This window comes from Lepidochelys kempii, chromosome 1, assembly GCF_965140285.1.
Source record: "Lepidochelys kempii isolate rLepKem1 chromosome 1, rLepKem1.hap1, whole genome shotgun sequence".
Taxonomy (NCBI): Eukaryota; Metazoa; Chordata; order Testudines; family Cheloniidae; genus Lepidochelys; species Lepidochelys kempii.
In genome coordinates, this window is record NC_136380.1 from 249,236,311 (window position 1) to 249,254,954 (window position 18,644).

The following is an 18,644-nucleotide window of genomic DNA, read 5'->3' on the forward strand; positions in this document are numbered from 1 at the left end:
TCTACGGGATTCTCTCCCTTCAAGCTGTTATATGGTCGCCACCCCAGGGGCATACTGGACCTGGCTAAAGAAGGCTGGGAAGAACAGCCGAACCCAGAGAGAAATGTCATTGAACATGTGTTACAGATGAAAGACAGGATAGCCCAAGTTGCCCCCCTTGTACGCAAACACATGGAGAAGGCACAAGAGACACAACAGACATACTACAATCGCCAAGCGGCAACCCGGAAGTTCCAGGTGGGAGACCGGGTAATGGTGCTCATACCCACGGTGGAGAGCAAGCTCCTGGCCAGGTGGCAGGGGTGATACGAAATAATAGAAGCCTTAGGAGAAGTCGACTATAAGGTCCGACAGCCAGGCCGCTGGAATCTGGAGCAGATCTACCATATAAATCTGCTGAAACCTTGGCAGGATAGAGAAGTTCCGGTGGTTGCGCTGGGGGCGCCATCCCCTAAAAGCAACCAGCCCGACCAGGTGGGGATATCTCCGGGGTTGACTCCAGAACAACGATCGGAAGTGATCAGCCTGATCAAACGCAACCAGGATGTGTTCTTGGAAAAGCCAGGCAGGACTACGGAGGTTCATCACCACATCCTCACAGAGCCTGGAGTGAAAGTGAACATCAAGCCATACCGGATCTCGGAGGCCAAAAGAGAGGCAATCAGGACACAGGTCCAGAAAATGCTGACCTTAGGAGTCACTGAAGAATCTCATAGCCAATGGTCAAGTCCCGTGGTATTAGTGCTTAAGCCTGATGGCAGTATGAGGTTCAGCAATGACTTCCGCAAGTTGAATGAGGTATCCCAATTTGATGCGTACCCTATACCCCGGATAGATGAGCTAATTGACAGACTGGGAAAAGCACGATTTATGTCTACCCTTGACCTGATCAAGGGCTATTGGCAGATCCCACTGGCCAAGGCCAACAAAGAAAAGACGGCCTTTGCAACTCCAGAAGGTCTGTATCAGTACACCGTCCTCCCCTTTGGGTTGCATGGTGCTCCCGCTAAATTTCAACGGCTCATGGACAAGCTGTTGCGACCCCCTGGCAAGTACATGGCAGCCTATCTCGACGACGTCATTATATATAGCCCCGACTGGGAGATGCACTTGGAGAAGGTGGAAGCGGTTCTGGACACCCTGAGGAAGGCGGGGCTGACGGCGAATCCCTCCAAATGTTCGATCGGGTTAGCTGAGGCCAAGTACTTCGGGAAAATAGAGGGGAGGAGCATGGTGAAGCCCCAACTCAACAAGTTAGAAGTTATACAGAAGTTGCCCCGATCCCTCCGGAAAAAACAGGTCAGAGCCTTCTTGGGACTAGTGGGGTGCTATAGACGGTTCATTCCCCACTTCACCACCAGGGCATGCCCATTAGCAGACCTAACAAAAGCTAGGGGCCCAGACATAATAAATTGGTCTGCCGTAGCTGAAGGTGCTATTGTGGATCTGAAGACGGCCCTCTGCACAGACCCCGTACTTGTAGCCCCAGACTGGGGGAAGGAGTTTATCCTGCAAACCGATGCTTCTGAAGTAGGGTTGGGGGCGGTACTTTCACAAACGGTCAGAGGCGACTAACACCCCGTCCTCTTCCTCAGTAGAAAACTCCTGCCTAGGGAATGGAAGAACGCTGTAGTGGAAAAGGAATGCCTGGCGGTACAATAGGCCGTAGAAAGCCTACTCTACTATCTACTAGGACGGAGGTTTACCTTGTCACGGACCATGTCCCTCTGCAGTGGACGCACCAAAACAAAAGACAAAAATGCGAGAGTAACGAGCTCGTTCCTGTCGCTTCAACCCTTCCACTTCACAGTACAACATAGGTCTGGAATCCAACATGGCAATGCAGATGGCCTATCGAGAGTGCACTGCTTTCTGACTCAACTAGCCCAACCCCATAGTGTTGAGTGGGGCGGGGGTGGGAGGGGAGAGAATGTGGTAAACCCAAGAAAAACAGTGTGGTAAACCCAGGACAAACAGCTACAAAAAAGGGAGGGGTAGTAATTAGTCCGAGGGGATTAAATAGCCTCTCCCTGTCCACTGAGGAGATAACCATGGGGAAATAAGGTTCAGCTGGAAAAGGGGTTGCTAGGGAGCTAATTAGGTTCAGCTGGCTCCAACTGGTGGAGACCTTTTTAAACCGGTCCTGGCATGGGAGGAGAGAGGGAGAGAAGCTGCCAGTCGGCTAAGGGCAGCAAGACACCAAGGGAGGAAGGGAGGCTACACTCCTCCGCCCCAGAAGGGAAGGAAAACAAACACAAGGGACTGATCAGGGAAAGGAATAACCGAACCCTGTGCTACCTGCAAGGATTTGCCTTGCCCAAGCTGGTGTCTCCAAGGCTAAAAAGGACTGAGTCTCTTGAGGAGAACAAGGTACTTTGCCACACTCACATAAATGCATAACGCCATATTCAGCTGTACTGTACACTACCTCCCATCAGAAAACAAAAAAATAAAAAGTACATGTACACTTAAAAGGCAAGCAGGCATGCTTTGAAATGGAGATGACACAATTCTGCTCCAGACAAAACTCTTGAGACACCAAATAGATTTTAAAAGATACTTCCTTTAAAAAAAAAAAAAAAAAAAAGCGAGAGAATGAGTTGCTGGGGACATTTACCACTTTATATTTTTTCTAAACTACAATTGATTTCCCATCCAAATCCAAGTTAGTTAAGCAGATTGGCTGTAACTGTAACACCGCAGCTTTTGTGAAAGGCTTCTTAAGATTTGTTTCTGCGCAGATAGGAGTTCCCCCTACGTAAATGTTCTCTAACCATACCCACATGCTTCCTATACACCCCCCCATAACTGCATTATACACTCACTCGCCACGCTGTATTCTGTACAGTTTGACACACTGACATGCGCTATACACACAAACAAAAATAAACCTACCCTCAGTACTCTACACATAGACATTGGACCAGATTTTGGCTCCTGCTCCCATTGGTTTGTGCTGCCAACCATAGCGATGCAAAGGACAAAAAACTTCCTCTTGGGAAGTGCCTCTGTATAAGGGTTATCCTAGGGTGCTGCAGAAGTAGCTGTTCCATAACCTCACTTCTAGCATCTGGTACCAGGGATGTGGCTGGAGAAAAGGGGAGCCTGGCTGGGCAGCTCTGTGCATGAGCTGGTCTACTAGAACAGCCCCTTGGGATTGGGGGCAGCTGGATGTAAATTTGATCAGCCTTAACTTACACACATGGGTCAGAGCTGCCTCCAGAAGACAGCCCCTGAACATGAGGGCCACAAAGGTGGTATATTGCCACTTTTGTACCTCCTCTCCTGCCATGAAGTGCACTGAGATCAGCTTGGATGCAGGTCAGATTAGGTTATTGTGTGTGCCCACATACACACATTACACCAGAGGTAGTCAGTTATCTTTTGTCAAGGTCCCAATGTCTTGGTCAAGGTATAGTCAATGTCTAGACTTAAGAGAAAATAATTTTAAAAAACCCAATGATGATGATAATAAGTAAATAAAAATATTCCAGAGTCCATTCAGAAGCATCTGGTGGTCTGTATTTGACCCTCAGTCCGCCTATTATTGACTACCCCGTATTACACCAATACATGACACTGTACCCTCCCCAAATATAAAGGCACATTAGGCACCCACTCTGCACTTCCATATTCAGATACACCACACACACCCACACACACATTTTTTGGCTTGGAACTTGTGTGAAAGTAGTTGAGAATGGTAGTGTCTACGAGTGCTTTAGATATAGTACCTGTATGGTGGTATTCCTTGCCTTGGCTATGAAGTCCACGTTGATGCCTCCAATCACCACCTTAATGGGGGTGGGGTGGGGGGAGGAGAAAGTAGAGGAAAAAATTGGCCAGAAGAAGTGCTGAGTTTTGTTTGTTTTTCTCAAGCTCACTCTCCCACCAACCTATCAAAGTAGATGAAAATCATACTGTGAAGGCTTGATCTTATCTGGCTAGGCCAGACCAGACAGTCCTTCCACAGAGTGCCTTTGGAAAGAAAGGAAAATCTATTCTGAATTCTACCCTCTGAACTACTCCTCCTTACAGCTAGCCGCAGAAGAAGAATAAACTTCTTGAGGCATGCAGGGTATTAGATGCACACGTGTACACACAACACCAAAAGTACAAAGTTTCATTGGCATAGCTATGTTGGTTATGAGTGTGGAAAAAAATAATTTAAAAACCCCAAACAAACAGTGTAAATGCAACTTGGCTGACAGAACAGTGCTTCTGTCAGCCTAGCTAATGTTGTTTGAGGACGGGGTGTAGCTATGCCTGCAGAACTCTTTCTGCAAGTTTACACTGTGCCTACACTAGGGGGCTCTGCCAGCATAGCTATATTGGTCAAGGCTCTGTAGTGCAGACATGACTTTACTTTGCATTGACATCAACTAAGTTGACGTGTTGGGAAAGGTATATATGTGCTGGGAAGGGGAGAAATGTGAAAACAAGGTAGAACCTTAAAGGGATTTGTAGGAAACCCAAGCTGAATGTCCTAGGGATCCACTTTGATGACTAAGACCAATGCCTCTGCTAATCACTGAGGACTTTGGCTCAGAGAAGCTTTTAGAAAGAGGGAATGAAAATAAAGAATGAAGAGGATTTAAAAAGCACCTGAGGGAAATTAGAGAGTGAAGAAAGAGAGACTTTCCAGCTGTTTACAGCAGAATGGATGGTCCTTGCCCCACAGTGGATAGAGTTACCATGTTTTGGACACTGGCTGTGAACTTATCTATAATGCTATTTTTAAATAGGCACTATACACGGAAGAGCAGAGGACTCACAGGCCTAAGTGCAGTTACTTTCTCACACTGAGGCAGGTTGCCCTTCCCTGTGGCAGTCTGGATCTTGCACAGGGCCACAGCTATGCGGCTGCCCACTCTGGCATTGTTCTGGATCAGAGCGATGTCTGAATGGATATTCTTTTTTAAAGAAATGAACAGCAAGAAACTGTCCTGGGAGAAGCCTGTGTTGGAAATTCCCTTCCCTAAGGGGGAGAGAACAGGAAGTGGAGACTGGGACAACGAAACAGGGGGACCTCTTGGTCCTGATTCACCCCACTCTAGTTATTGTACATATGCCAGATTCCCCTAGTGCGTGGACACCTCACAGTCTTTAAAGGCATTTATCTTTACTATGCACCTCGGACGCAGGGAAACGCTATCAGATGGGGAGCCTAACAGTTAGGTGCCTAAATACCTTTGAGGATCTGGCCCTACGTGGCTTGCCTAAGATCACACAGGAAGTCTGTAGTGGACTAGGGAATTGAATCCATGTCTCCCAAGTGCACTTCCTAACTGCTGGGCCATCCTTTTTCCTCACCTGTACCAAGTAGACTTACACACTGATGTGCTGGCACTTAACTCTCACTTTGCATCAGTGTAACTGACTGAACAAAGCAGTGGGGAATCAGGCTCCCTATGCAGGGTGATTGACCACACTCCAGTACGCTCAAGCACAAATGCTACTCAAGTGACATATAATAACGATGCCCAGTCTTCTCTCTAAGACTGACAGAGCCTGGCAGCTTGGGTGTTTGGTGTACTGCCTGTCCTGAAAATTGCAGGGGAGCCTTGGCTTTAGAACTCTTCCTCTCTTTGCCAGTCACTAGTTCTTACAACAGAAGTTGAGGGAGACAGAGTGTTATTAACAAGCTTAACAACTATTTCTGTGCGTTCAACTGTTTTGAAATGCTAAAGTTTTTGTGCTTTCAAGTTTCCAGATTAGCAACAGTGATGGTATTTTGTGGTCAACCTGTACAATGACATTTTTTGGAGGGGATTGTGGAATATTTTTTTTTTTTTTTTTTTAGTAAAAGGATACTGGAGTCCAGCGATTTTTCACTAGTCAGTTCATTCACCCTCTGTAACATAAAGGGAGTCAGCTCTTTCCCTGTGATCCCTTTTGACCTGCAAAAAAAAAAAAAAATGCCTTGTGATAGGAAGAAGTGAGCTAGCAGGGCATCAGAGTGGATGCACTGGTTACTAACAGATAATCTAGCTATATAACTGCATGCTGTCTAAGGCCCAGTAAACAAGCCTCAGTACACAGTACATAGAACTATACTGAAAACCATATCAAGGAGTCACCCAGACCTGAGATTAAGGACATAGTCTGCACTATATCCTTGTTGCAGTGTAGTCTGGAGAAATGATCACAGCAAGAATAGTCTGGGGCCCCTGAGATCTGCAACATAATCTAAGTATAGATTTTAAATTACTACTCATTTTTCAAAGCGAAGTAGTTAGAATGATATTTCTTCCTTCTACTTAGCTGCTAAAAATTTGTTCTGGGTTTCCCTCACCCCCAGAGAACAGTATTTTTCTGTACCTCCTTAGCTTGGGCTTAGGCGTTATTACTGATGTGCAGTGAAATTCACCTCTCTCTGCAGAAGAGGGTTCAAGTATTCCATAGATCTTGTTTTGGCCATCTGCACAAGGGTGAATTTCACACACAATTAATAGATGCAGGGAAAAGTGAAAGGGAGAGCTACTTTTTAAATCATTTTTGTTTTGAAATACAAATGTATTTACAGTTTCTTTGTCTGCTCATAAATTCTGATTTAGCAGAGGAGATGGAGATATTTAATTTTTTTTAAGGCAATGCTGTTCTCTTTTAAAATGCCCATCCCTGGTCTGTGCCAAGGCATTGATTACAAAAAATTAAAATTAATTTAAAAAAATTAAATATCCCCAACTCCTCTCCTAAATCAGTGCTGGAGCCTCTTATGTGGTCACTATCACAGAGTGAATTAAGGACAAAGTTTGGAGTGTTTCTCACCGGGCGTTGCTCAGAGCTTCTTGGATGGCATTTTCAATGACCTGTCCTGAAGCAGCTTCCTCCTCAGGGCAGGGCACTGCAATCAGCACTCCACTGCCCATGCCCAGTGCCAAGGTGCTGGCTGAGAGAGGAGAGACAGCTGTTAGTTGTGTCTGTGTGAGCTGAGTAATCCAATCAAACTGTGAAGCACCAAGGCATAGGAGAGAGAGAGAGAGAGCGTACGCGCGCATAAGTGTGATGGAATGTTCCCTGACATCAAGGATTGAGCCAGTGATCTCCAGAGCTGAAAGCACAAGTCTCTGCCGACTGAGCTAAAGAAGAATCAGGCCTCGTAGCGGGGGGGGCTATAACACACACATCCTTTGTGGGTTAGGCACAGCTGGGGACATGTAAATTACAAGAGCCTGTAGGTTGTATGTGTAAAGTCTGATGCGGGGAGGGGAGGTCTGTGTATAAGTCAGGTATATGTGTGAGGAAAGCAGTGATTTGAAGACAACATTTTAAGAAGGTTTCAGAGTAGCAGCTGTGTTAGTCTGTATCTGCAAAAAGAAAAGGAGTACTTGTGGCACCTTAGAGACTAACCAATTTATTTGAGCATAAGCTTTCGTGAGCTACAACTGTATAAGCTTATGCTCAAACAAATTTTTTAGTCTCTAAGGTGCCACAAGTACTCCTATCTTAAGAAGGGGCTCCCTTGTTGTCTAGACCTGATTTGAGCAGGGTTAGACGAGTGGGTGGTGGTAACGTCTGTGCTCTGTCTACACTAGTGCTCCCACTGTTGCTGCCAATGGTTGTCCTGCAGCAGTGGGAGATTTCCCGAAAATGGCTAGTGTAGACATATTGCCTAAGCAGTTCCCCTGCCTGGCAGCTTGTCCTCACAGTGGCAGTGCTGGCAGGCAAGATTTCCTGTGGCCTTGATTGTGGGATGGTTGAGTGGGTGGGTAGCAGGTCCCTGCTGGCGGTGGGCTGGGTAGTCAGTTGGGGAATAAGTTCCTTCTGGTTTTTAAGGTGGGCAGGTCTCCCCTGGCCACTGGAGGTCCCTCCTAGCTGGTTTGTATGTAAGCAAGACGGTCTCCCCAATATGGTGAAGTATGAGGATGAGTGGGAGAACATGGCTCCACACTTGCACCTCATACCAGCTCTTCTGACTTCAGGCTGGGACTGGGCAGACACACAGTCTCTGGCCAGAATAATAGGTTGCTGTGGCCACAGGACTCCCATATAGTGCTGTAGCAGCTTGGCCTGTCTCCTCATCCACTGTCAGGGATGGTCTAGAAAATGTGTGGTCCTGTCTTGAGTGCAGGGACTAGATGATCTCTTGAGATCCCTTCCAATCCTACGATCCTATGATTCTATGACTGCTTATGGAAGTTTGGAGGGGCTGCAGGGACCATGTGGGGTCTCCCCAGTGACAGGGAACATAAGGAAGGAATTCCCTTTGCAGTAGCTGCAGTGATCGCAGCAATAGTGGTTGAATTCAGAGAGGGCTGAAGATTTTAACAAGCACAGCCAGCTTCATGCTCCTGGGCAGATTGCAAAACAATTTCTTGTCCCCTTATATGTAACCAGTTTCTTTCCAAAATTATACCATGCACAGGGCTACACTGAGGATTTTGGGGGAGAGTTAGAGAGATGATTCTTCAGGATATACCCAAACTAAACTCCAGAGCTGTGCTGAACCCAGATTTTTCATTCCAGGGGGAGTTTCACGATTTCAAAATTGTTTCATTCCAGAAGGGATTGAAAACAAAAAACATTCCCTACAAACAAATACTCCAAAAAAGAAAAAAAGTGTTTTGTTTTGATAAAGTGAAATAGTTTGTTTCTGATTTTGACTTTATGACTTTTTGTTTCAATTTTTTTATTTTCTATTAGACTTCATAAGAGAAAATCAAAAAAATTGAAACAAAAAGTCATTTTGAAACAGCAAATCAGAACGTTCTGTTTTGAAAAAATCGAAATGGCATGTTTCAACCTTATTGAAATGTTTTTTTTCTATTTTTGTCTCAAAACTAATTTTCATCAAAGGTGACATGATGCATTTCTACAAAACGTTTTGCTTTCAGCAAATCAATGGGAAAACATTCCATCGGAAAATTTCCAGAGCCTGCTCCAGAAGTGAAGACCGTGTGTGTGTGTGGTGGGGGGAAAATCTGTTTGTCTTCCCAACCTGCTCCAGAAGTAGAGACCAGCTGCATAGTGCCTTCAGCCCTAGCAATCAATTTGCACCAGCTTATGTTTTCAAGTCCATCTTTGCAATGAAAAGGGACAGAGACTTTTTTTTTTTTTTTGGTAGGGAAAGCTGTGATTCTTCTTCCTGAGGTCCAGAGGCCAGCTTTGTTAACAAGGGGCTCACCTGAAACCCCTCCAGATCCTCAGAGCAGGCAAACTGCATGTATGTGAGAGTGCCAGGGTGTGTGTAAATAATTCTATGCAACTCAGAGCATAGGTGCTGAAACTGGGGCTGCTGGGGGTGCTGCTTCACCCCCTGGCTTGAAGTGGTTTCCATCATACACAGGGTTTACAGTTTGCTTCAGTGGGTCTCAGCACCCCCACTATACCAGTTGTTCCAGCACCCTTGACTCAGCGCATATGTAACTTCTGCTTAGTTGGTTCCATCTAAAGGCTGAGGCTTTTTTTTCTGGCTGCTTCCAAAGCAAGGGGACAGGAAAGCTGTTCTTCTGGACAGCCTCCTCGCCAGGTGAAATTAACACAGAAAATAAATCATTAAGACAGAGCAATTTGTATGAACCTCTGCCTTCTGATCCAAATCTGAACTTCACAGCTTGGGCCTTTCACCACTGCAAACTCACCAATAAGTTTGGCAGCCTCCTCCTCATTCTGCACCTGACACGGTGCTTGGAAACCACTCTGGCGGGAGAAGAAGGCAGGGAATTCCCTTGATTCCCCAAAGGCAGCCACGCACACACCCTGAGTCTCCTACAACAGTGAAGATGAGATGAACAAATAATCAGCAGATGGAATGAAGAGCCACCAACAGTGGCTACTTTCCCACCTACCCAGCTAAGAATTGCTACACTGTAGAATAGAATTTGGTTAGTTTTACACATCCTCTTTTCTAGTCTAGATATTGCACAGTAATTTTCAAAGCAAAGAGTCAGATACGTAACTGTGGAGGAAAATGCAATGGCCTTAGAACCTGGCTTGGTGAGACAATGTTGGCAAGAACCGTGGGGCTATTGGGGATTGACTGGTTCTCTGCCTTCATTTTCAGCAGCCCACACAACAACTTGTGCTACCTACCAGGTATTCCAGCGTCCTACCAATGTCCAGAATAGACTTAACACCTGCGGAAACCACAGCAACTGCAGTGCGTCCTAGCTCGGTCAGGTCAGCACTCACATCCATAGCTGTTAAGGGACAAGTAGCCTTTGTGTTAGTGAGAGTTGCATTCCTAATCGTCATGCTCTCCTCCCTTGCTGGGGAGATGGAAGTGAAGAAGAATGTTGTGTCCAATTAAAATTGCAGTGCAAATTTTACATAAGAGGAATATAATTCTCTAAATTTGGACATTGGCCAGAACACGATGAGTGATACCCCTTCACTTGCAAAATGTGCTGTGGGATCTTTCTTGACCGTAAGGGATCATGGTCTTGGTTTTACATCTCATCCGAAAGGCAGCACTTTCAAACTGTGCTGGAGCACTTGGTTTAGTATTGACTCAGAAGGGAGAATGCCACTAAAAAGTCATATTCCTACAGCATCCTAGGTTGTCCTTTATGGGTCACCCATCCTAAGCACTGACCAGGGCCCAATCCTGCTTGCTTGCAAGAGAGTCTCACCTGAGTACAGAGAGCGAAGCATATTTATCAGTATCCCCAATAACTTCAGCTTCCCTGATAGTCTGTATCAGCATAGCTTGCTACTACAAAGGTTGCAGCCAGCTCCCATTGGACTGAATTACTGGCTAGCAAGCAACATCAAATGGTATACACACCATTCTGTGGATGGGAGAAAGGTCAAGAGAAGCTACCATCTCCCTTGGGAAATATAGGTGTTCCAGAGGAAGAAGTTGAGCCTTGTGGAGAGAAAGAATTGGAAAGAAAGGCAGGTGAAATATCAGAGGCCCTGACGACACTCATTCTGAAACCATGCTAGCATCAACTATGTGTCTACAGGCACGTTCCTGGTAGGGTTCTTGTAAGATTTCCCTGACCAGTGTAGTCAGGGATATTTTTCTGAGAAGTGTGCAAATTAAACTTTGTGCTATAGATACCAAGCATAGTGTGGTCAGAGCCTTAGTGTAGATTTATCCCCATCTTTGGAATGAGGCAGGGGGTGATTGTTCTACTCTTCCCAGCAGGAGAATACTGTGGGCCTATACAGACTAATCAGGAAAGAGAAAAAAGGTGGACATAAACAATGAAACTTTAACATTAATTCAACAACAAAGAGACAATATGAAGTGCAATGCTCCTCTTACTCTTCTCTCCTTCGCGATGGACCCCTCCAATTCCTCCTGTCACAAACACGGGGATTCCTGCTTTGTGTGCCACAATCATCGTCCCTGACACAGTGGTACCGCCAGACAAACCCTGTCATGGAACAGCCAGTCATAATCCACACACTATGTGACCAGGGGAACTGTATGTTCATGGACGAACTACCAGCAGTTGCAAAACATTCTGCTGTGCCCAGTTTGCGGGTAACAGAGTACTGCTACAGTATTCTTTTTAACAAACCCTCAGGGAAAACCAAGAACATTCATTTGCAGTAATAAACAATAAGGCCATATTCAGAGATGCTGAGTAAGGTGGAATACCTTAAATTCTCTTACGCAGCCTGACTCCTCAGGGCACTCAAATAGTACAGGGGGTGGGTGTGTGCAGTGTAAGGACTGGGATGGAAAAGTAAGTGCTGAGGAAACTTATTTTGATGTAACTGACACACTGCAGAGTGTCTTTAACTTCCACATTCTTGCACCTTGATGGTTGTTGCTTTTCTTGCTATAGGGGACACTAACAGGTAAGCTTGTGCTCTGGATAGCAGTAGTGATTACCTGGTTAATAAAAAGGTTAATGAGGCATGATTCTTACAAGAAAAGGAATGATTGTGACTGCTATGAGATAAGACACTGTTAGATATTGCTGTTGAGATATGGAGTAATGAAATGATGTGGCTCGCAAAGGGTAGCATTACGTGGATGCTGTTGCCAGAGGTATCAGGCCAAATGGAATCAGTGGGGCTGTGCCCATTCACACCAGCAGAGAATTTGATCCATCATTTCTCTGTCAGCCATCCTTTCTTGTCAGTGTTGCGATTCATGGGTACAATGGTCTCTAGATATTCATGCAGGCAGGTGCATTGATGTTGGGCTCCAGAGGTCAGCAGTAGACACATGAGCCATAATAACACCAGGAAGAGAAAGGAGAATCTCTCATCATGAATGGAGATGAAGTCTCTTTAGTCTTCCTGTATAGACTATTCAGATAGAGCATCTGTGTCACAAATCTTTGTCCAAGCTATTTGGAGGGAAGACAAGCAAGAAGCCCCAAATTCATGAGTTTATACTGTAAATATTTGTTTAAAAAATCTTATTAATGGTTGGTCACCAAGCTGAATCCAGTCCAGACAAATAACAACCTAAAGTCATTGCTGTCTTATTGCTGTTCATTGGCCTATGCAAAATGAGCAGATGGTCTCAGTCTGATTCCTACTGGACAATCATCCACATCATAAAAAAACAAAACAAAAAACCCACCATAATAATTGGCACCCTTGTTAACAGTCCCAGCAGAGGGGGCAAAGAATGAACTCCCCTTCATTCCTGGAAGTGTTCCCATGATCCCAGGATTAAGGCATGTTGGCAAGTCTTGTACTGCTGCCAATTTTGCAATGCGCGCTTTGCTGATAAACAGAAGATTTCAGGCACCGGGGTTTCAAACTGGCAATTCTCCTGAGCAGTTGAAGTCACTTCAACAGTTGTGTGCGTGTTTAAAGTGTATGGCCTATCATTGTAGTTGCATTGACCATCATTTGCAGCACACCAGTGCTTTTTCACTATAGTGTGCATACTCTAAGCCAAGCCTCACTTTTCATGCTATGAGCCAGCAAAGAATGATTTCCTTGGGGAAATGGCTATTGAATTGTGGTTTCCTAGCTCTACTAGTGTGGAACCTAGTTAGCAACATGTTTTGTGAATATGTCATCTTAACAATAGAAAATTGTATATGACATCTCCAATACTCTGAGAAGTACTTTTCCCACCTGGCTTTAGGCTAGGGCAGCATAACATTGCTATAAAGAAAACTTGATGACAATGAATATCTACATACAGTACCTGGCTGAGAACGTAGGGAAGGTCCCTCCGAGATACCTTAACTAAATTTTTGCTCTTTGCCAGAAACTGAAGTTCCTCATCATTAAGGCCGATGTGGATCCTGCCATTTAAAATGCCCACGGTTGCAGGTACTGACCCATTTGTCCTTACAATCTCTTCCACCTCTCTAGCCATGCTGGAGTAATACAAACAGAGCAACAAAAAATAAAACAGAAAAGTGAACAGATGGGAAATACCTTCAGATCTCTTTGCCACCATGTTCCAGTTGCTACTTTATAGCATTCCCTCAACTTCTGCTAAATGGGGGTCCCCTCCTGCACCTAACAACTAACAGAAGTCTTTGGATCTCATTGCCAGAGTGCAGATCTTCCCCCGGCTCCCATTGCCAATGCTAAGTAGCTCTGAAAATCGGGCCCTTCATATGTTTAGTTTCCAGTGGGTGTCTGAAGGTTTGACCTGCCTGTCTGTGTTGCATAGATTAGAGATATGATTTGTGGTGGAGGTTTTTAATTATAGTCTTCCCTCCCTAATATGCAGCCATGTCTATTCTGTGGCCAGTGAGCAAAAAAGTGCTGTATGTCCCAAGTCACTTATCAGTTCTGACTTCATCCTAAAGGGTAAACCAGGGCAGGTGTGGGTGGAAGAGACTGAGAACTCTTCCTAAACTGTGCCATAGATTATTTGTTTAAAAGTGGCTTTCCACATGGCAGAGCAAACAGGTGTGGATGGGATTTGTTTCCATTAACTTGATTTACTGTACCCTGCCAGCTTTTCTCTCCACCAAACAGCTGAATGTGAATATCATGGAGAAATGAAGGGCAATGATTTGGTATGTTAAGGAAGCAATTACAGATAATCTGGTATGTGTTTATATTAGGTACCTCCATGTCTGCTATGTTTTGTAAGACCTGAAGATGTAGAGGCCAAGTGCTGTCAGCTCCCTGAAAAGTGAGGGTATTTAGTGTAAATGATCCTCCTGAAGGATGGGATTGCTTTTTATAAAACATTTTGTATCAACTGGCTAATGAGTCACAGCTCATTCACCTTTACTGGATAGGTTTCAGAGGAACAGCCGTGTTAGTCTGTATTCGCAAAAAGAAAAGGAGTACTTGTGGCACCTTAGAGACTAACCAATTTATTTGAGCATGAGCTTTCGTGAGCTACAGCTCACTTCATCAGATGTTTACCGTGGAAACTGCAGCAGACTTTATATACACACAGAAATCATGAAACAATACCTCCTCCCACCCCACTGTCCTGCTGGTAATAGCTTATCTAAAGTGATCAACAGGTGGGCCATTTCCAGCACAAATCCAGGTTTTCTCACCCTCCACCCCCCCACACAAATTCAGGAGAGTGAATTTGTGTGGGGGGGTGGAGGGTGAGAAAACCTGGATTTGTGCTGGAAATGGCCCACCTGTTGATCACTTTAGATAAGCTATTACCAGCAGGACAGTGGGGTGGGAGGAGGTATTGTTTCATGATTTCTGTGTGTATATAAAGTCTGCTGCAGTTTCCACGGTAAACATCTGATGAAGTGAGCTGTAGCTCACGAAAGCTCATGCTCAAATAAATTGGTTAGTCTCTAAGGTGCCACAAGTACTCCTTTTCTTTACTGGATAGTTACCTATTCCAAGTCTTCATTAAACACTCAAATTCCTGCTCTCATACTGCTGACTTTAGATGTGGACAGTGACAGGCATGGGATACTAAAGCGCTGCAAGCTGGGGATTCGTCATCTTTGCAGGCTTTTTATTTACTGATTTGTGAGACTACTTCATTTTTTGTTGAGCAGAATGCAGATTTGGCAGGTCCTTCTGCCCCGCGGCTTCTGTACCTGCCCTAAACAGCCTCAAGCTGTCTTCTCACAAAACCAGAACTCACTGCATTCTGATCTCTAAGAAACAGCACCAGAGAAAAATAATGGCTGTGTAAGAAAGAAATAGAAAATTCAGTACAGTAACCTTCCTGTGCCGTGGCTCAGTAGCTAAGCAAAAGTATGGGAGATTGCTTACATTTTTGGCAGTGCCACTCAGGGGAATACTGATATAGAGGGTACCCACAAGTAAAGGGTTGGTTGCAGAGATGGGGTTCCTTGGCACAGTGCTGTCTTAGCATAGGCCAGCAAGAGAGTCCAGCAGAACATTGTAGTGGCATTTACAGTCAATGTTCTTACGGGTACAGATGAGCAGAGGTCATCACTGTATTCTAGTAACTTTTACATTATAAAAGATGTAGCCAAAGAAACTTATGAGTACTTGCAAGATCTCCACAAGCCATCCAGCCACAAATGCCAGAGATCTCTATCCAGACAAGGGAATGTCATCATTTGCTGCCACTTTGTGAAGAAGGCCAGGGATTTGATGCTACAGATGGATATGTATAGTACATGTAAATCTGGGGTTTGTCATGTAGTTCTGCTATCTTTGGAAGCCCAGATGCAACTGTTTTGTAACTGAGGTCATATTCTGCATGCGTGTCACACCCTCAGTTCCCACTAATTGTAGTGGCAGCTTTGGGTGTACCACAAATACAGAAACAGGCCCATAGATTATCAGACACAACCGTACAGTTTTGCTGCACTAGGGTCATCAAATCATCAAATCTACAACCTCAAATTCTGGGGATAGGGCATGCCATGTGTAATGATGGTGCTCTCCAAGGCTACGATCGGTCTGCCATCAGCCAGAGCTTCCGCCACAGAAGATGAAACCCTGAAATGAGTTCCTAGGAATAAAATATAGGAAAATCATTTATATTTTAAGGCGGCAATAGACTTCTTGATTTATCAAACTGATATACATTAGGCAGTGTGGGAATAACTATTCAGGGAGTTGGAGGATCACACTAAGATGAGCACACAACCTAATTTTTATGGGACAGTCCCAATTTTTGTGGATCTGTCCTGTGTCCTGCAAAGCCATTGCAAGAAGCAAAGCCTCCTGAAATGATTAAATCATTTGGGTAAGAAAAAAAAACGTTTATGCTTTGCAGCGTAGTTTCGTCCCATAATCAGAGTGTTTTTCTCTTCCTGCAGAATGATATGGGAAAGGTGGGAACACACCAGTATTTGGAATCCTGAACGCTCTGCCTCTCTTGAATATACCAAAAGCCCAACAAAATCACAAAGGGCTGAAAAGAGAGTTTTATTCCATATTTCCAATGGCATCAGATTGTAAAAAGAGCAAATGTAGAATTGTTTTGCATATGGTAAATTCAGTATGGAATTTACAGGATTTTTTTAAAGATAAATGGTTTAAAAAAATTATTCAGACTTTTCAAGTAAATATACTCCTTAGTGCCACAAACCAGAAAAGAATTAATCATTTTGAGACCAATTTTAGGGGAAATTTTGAGAAGAGAATGCTGTGAATTTATTCTATATCAGCTCAGCACCTACAGCGCTCACCAAAGGCAGGAATTCAGATAGCCCAAGTTTAGATCTATGCCCAAGGTGTCATCAGATTTAGACAAACAATTTTATTAGGAGTAATGTAGAGCTTGAAGAGTGATTAGGATCCTTTTAACCCTAGTATTATTGTTTTTTGTATTGCACTAGCATGGAAGGGTCCCAGTCACGCCTCTCCTGAAATCTGAACTGTGAAGTCAATTGCCAGTCAATTTCATATTGAACATTATGGGCCTCATTATCCTCTCCCTCCAATTTTACAGCTGTGTAACTCCAGGGACTTCAAGGAGCTAATCCCAATTTACACTGGTGTAAGTGGGAGGAGAACTGGGCTTTGCAAGTCTGCTGTGATTTGAGAAGGGTGTGCACATTAAAAGAGTGGAGCTGTCAGTGCTAAAAATATCACCACAGCCAAGATATTACAGTATCATGCACCGAAGTTCCCTTGCCCATATATTTTCCTATAAATGCCATAAAACAGAAGCTCTCTGTGAAATGAGTTTTAAAAGGCCTCGGGCTACCTTGGGTAAGCTGCCTCAACATTGTTCCCAGATGCTGCCAGTTCAGGATCCCGGCTGCATTCCGATCACAGGGACTCTTTCAGAGGACACTACTCACCATGCAGGAATCTTCTCATCTGAATGATTCTAGGAGCCACAGAAGCTGTTTGTCTTCCCAAGGTACAGGCCAGATTTCCAATCATGCTGTGTGGAGGGATGGCACAGGAGAGCAATGTCATGTCAAATGAAAGTAGTATAGAAGGCCGTGTTTCCCAAACTGCTTGTTAATCATGAACTGCAGCCTGACTCCCTGTGACCTCCAGACTGAGAAACCAAGTTGTATGTGTTGTAGAGGATGGCCTAACAGACAAAAAAATCCTAGGTATAGATGAACTGGGGTTTTGGGTGCCTTAAACAAGATGGTAAGCAGTATGGTAAAATGTGCAAAGAAACAAACCTGCAGACAAAGAGAAAGCCAGATGGCAGATAGTAAATATGGAGAGACAGACTAGCTTCCCCAGAAACCAGAGGTCTGACTAATCTCTTACTTTATGTAATCATTACGTACAAAGGTACAAAGAGCTGGAAATGGGGAGTTTCAATTCAACTCCAGCAATAGCTCCTTCAATCCTTCTCCAGAAGCTATTCTTTTCTCTGAACAACTTCTGTTAATGTCTGTGAAACTATTCCTGGGAGTCAGGAAGTCTTCCTGTGTGACCCAGGGCAAGTCTCTTAACCCTCTGGGTCTCAGTTTTCCAGCTGTGAAATGGTATAATACTTCCTTTGTCTGTCTTGTCCAGTTAGGCTATACATTCTTTAGGACAGGAAGTGTCTTTTTACTATGGGTTCATGCAGTGCCTAGCACAGTGAGGCCCTGTTCTCAGTGAGGCCCTGTTGGGACCTCTAGGCACTACTATAATAGAAATAATTAATAATAATTAGTATTTACACATTCAATGATTTTTTCTAGAATCTCAGAAATCCACCTGTAAGGGAGAGGTGGGTCTGTTTGATACAAAGAGGGGGAATAGTTCTTATAGACATCCTCTCTCAAGCCACCAAACAGCAGTTGCCAAGAGAGATGAGACACTACTGACCTAAACAGTGGGCCAAACCCAGGTGTCCATACTCCTTTTTTAACCTGTCCTTACTAAAACAAAACCCCCATTTCATTAAATGTTTGGAATCAGATATGATCCATAGGTAGCAAAACCCCCCTTCTGTATATGTGCTCTTTATTAGATCTGTGCTAAACTCCAACAGTTTGGGCTCCCCAAGGGTTTGCACAAACTTTCTAGTTTTAGTTGTGTGAGCCTGCCACCCACAGGCCAAATTTCAGCCCTCGTGTAACTCCTTTGAAGATAGTTTGGTTGATATTGGGTCACTCGAGTTTCGTGCTGAGTTTCCAGTTTTAAACAAACCCACAAACCGAATGTGAAACATCAGCTGAAATTGCCACGTTGCACCTGTTTGTGGATCAAAACCAACTTGTTTCCACCCAAAACCCTACATTACCTCCAGTTTACTAGAAACTACTCAGCCAACATTCACTTAATATTCAGCCTAGGTTTCTGAGAGGTTTTTGAAACTTGGCAGATATTTTCGCAAACCCTGCCTGACCTTTTGGTTTTTGACAAAAGATATGGAGTTTCATTCCAAAAGT

The 18,644-nt window shown here is 44.3% G+C and overlaps 1 protein-coding gene across 5 annotated transcripts in view; it reads right to left on the reverse strand.

Annotated features, from left to right (window-relative positions):
- The window catches only part of LOC140902437 (uncharacterized), a 57,968-nt gene that overhangs the window by 39,066 nt on the left and 258 nt on the right, over positions 1 to 18,644 (reverse strand). For all 5 annotated transcript variants that reach the window (XM_073322547.2, XM_073322513.2, XM_073322504.2 and 2 more), the window contains exons 2-11: positions 17,100 to 17,185; positions 15,685 to 15,799; positions 13,073 to 13,247; positions 11,216 to 11,327; positions 10,036 to 10,142; positions 9,585 to 9,711; positions 6,772 to 6,892; positions 5,815 to 5,900; positions 4,776 to 4,900; positions 3,735 to 3,794 (exon numbers count right to left, since the gene is read on the reverse strand). In XM_073322547.2, coding sequence (XP_073178648.2) covers positions 3,735 to 3,794; positions 4,776 to 4,900; positions 5,815 to 5,900; positions 6,772 to 6,892; positions 9,585 to 9,711; positions 10,036 to 10,142; positions 11,216 to 11,327; positions 13,073 to 13,247; positions 15,685 to 15,799; positions 17,100 to 17,185 — 1,114 coding nt within the window. The remainder of the gene's footprint in view (positions 1 to 3,734; positions 3,795 to 4,775; positions 4,901 to 5,814; positions 5,901 to 6,771; positions 6,893 to 9,584; positions 9,712 to 10,035; positions 10,143 to 11,215; positions 11,328 to 13,072; positions 13,248 to 15,684; positions 15,800 to 17,099; positions 17,186 to 18,644) is intronic.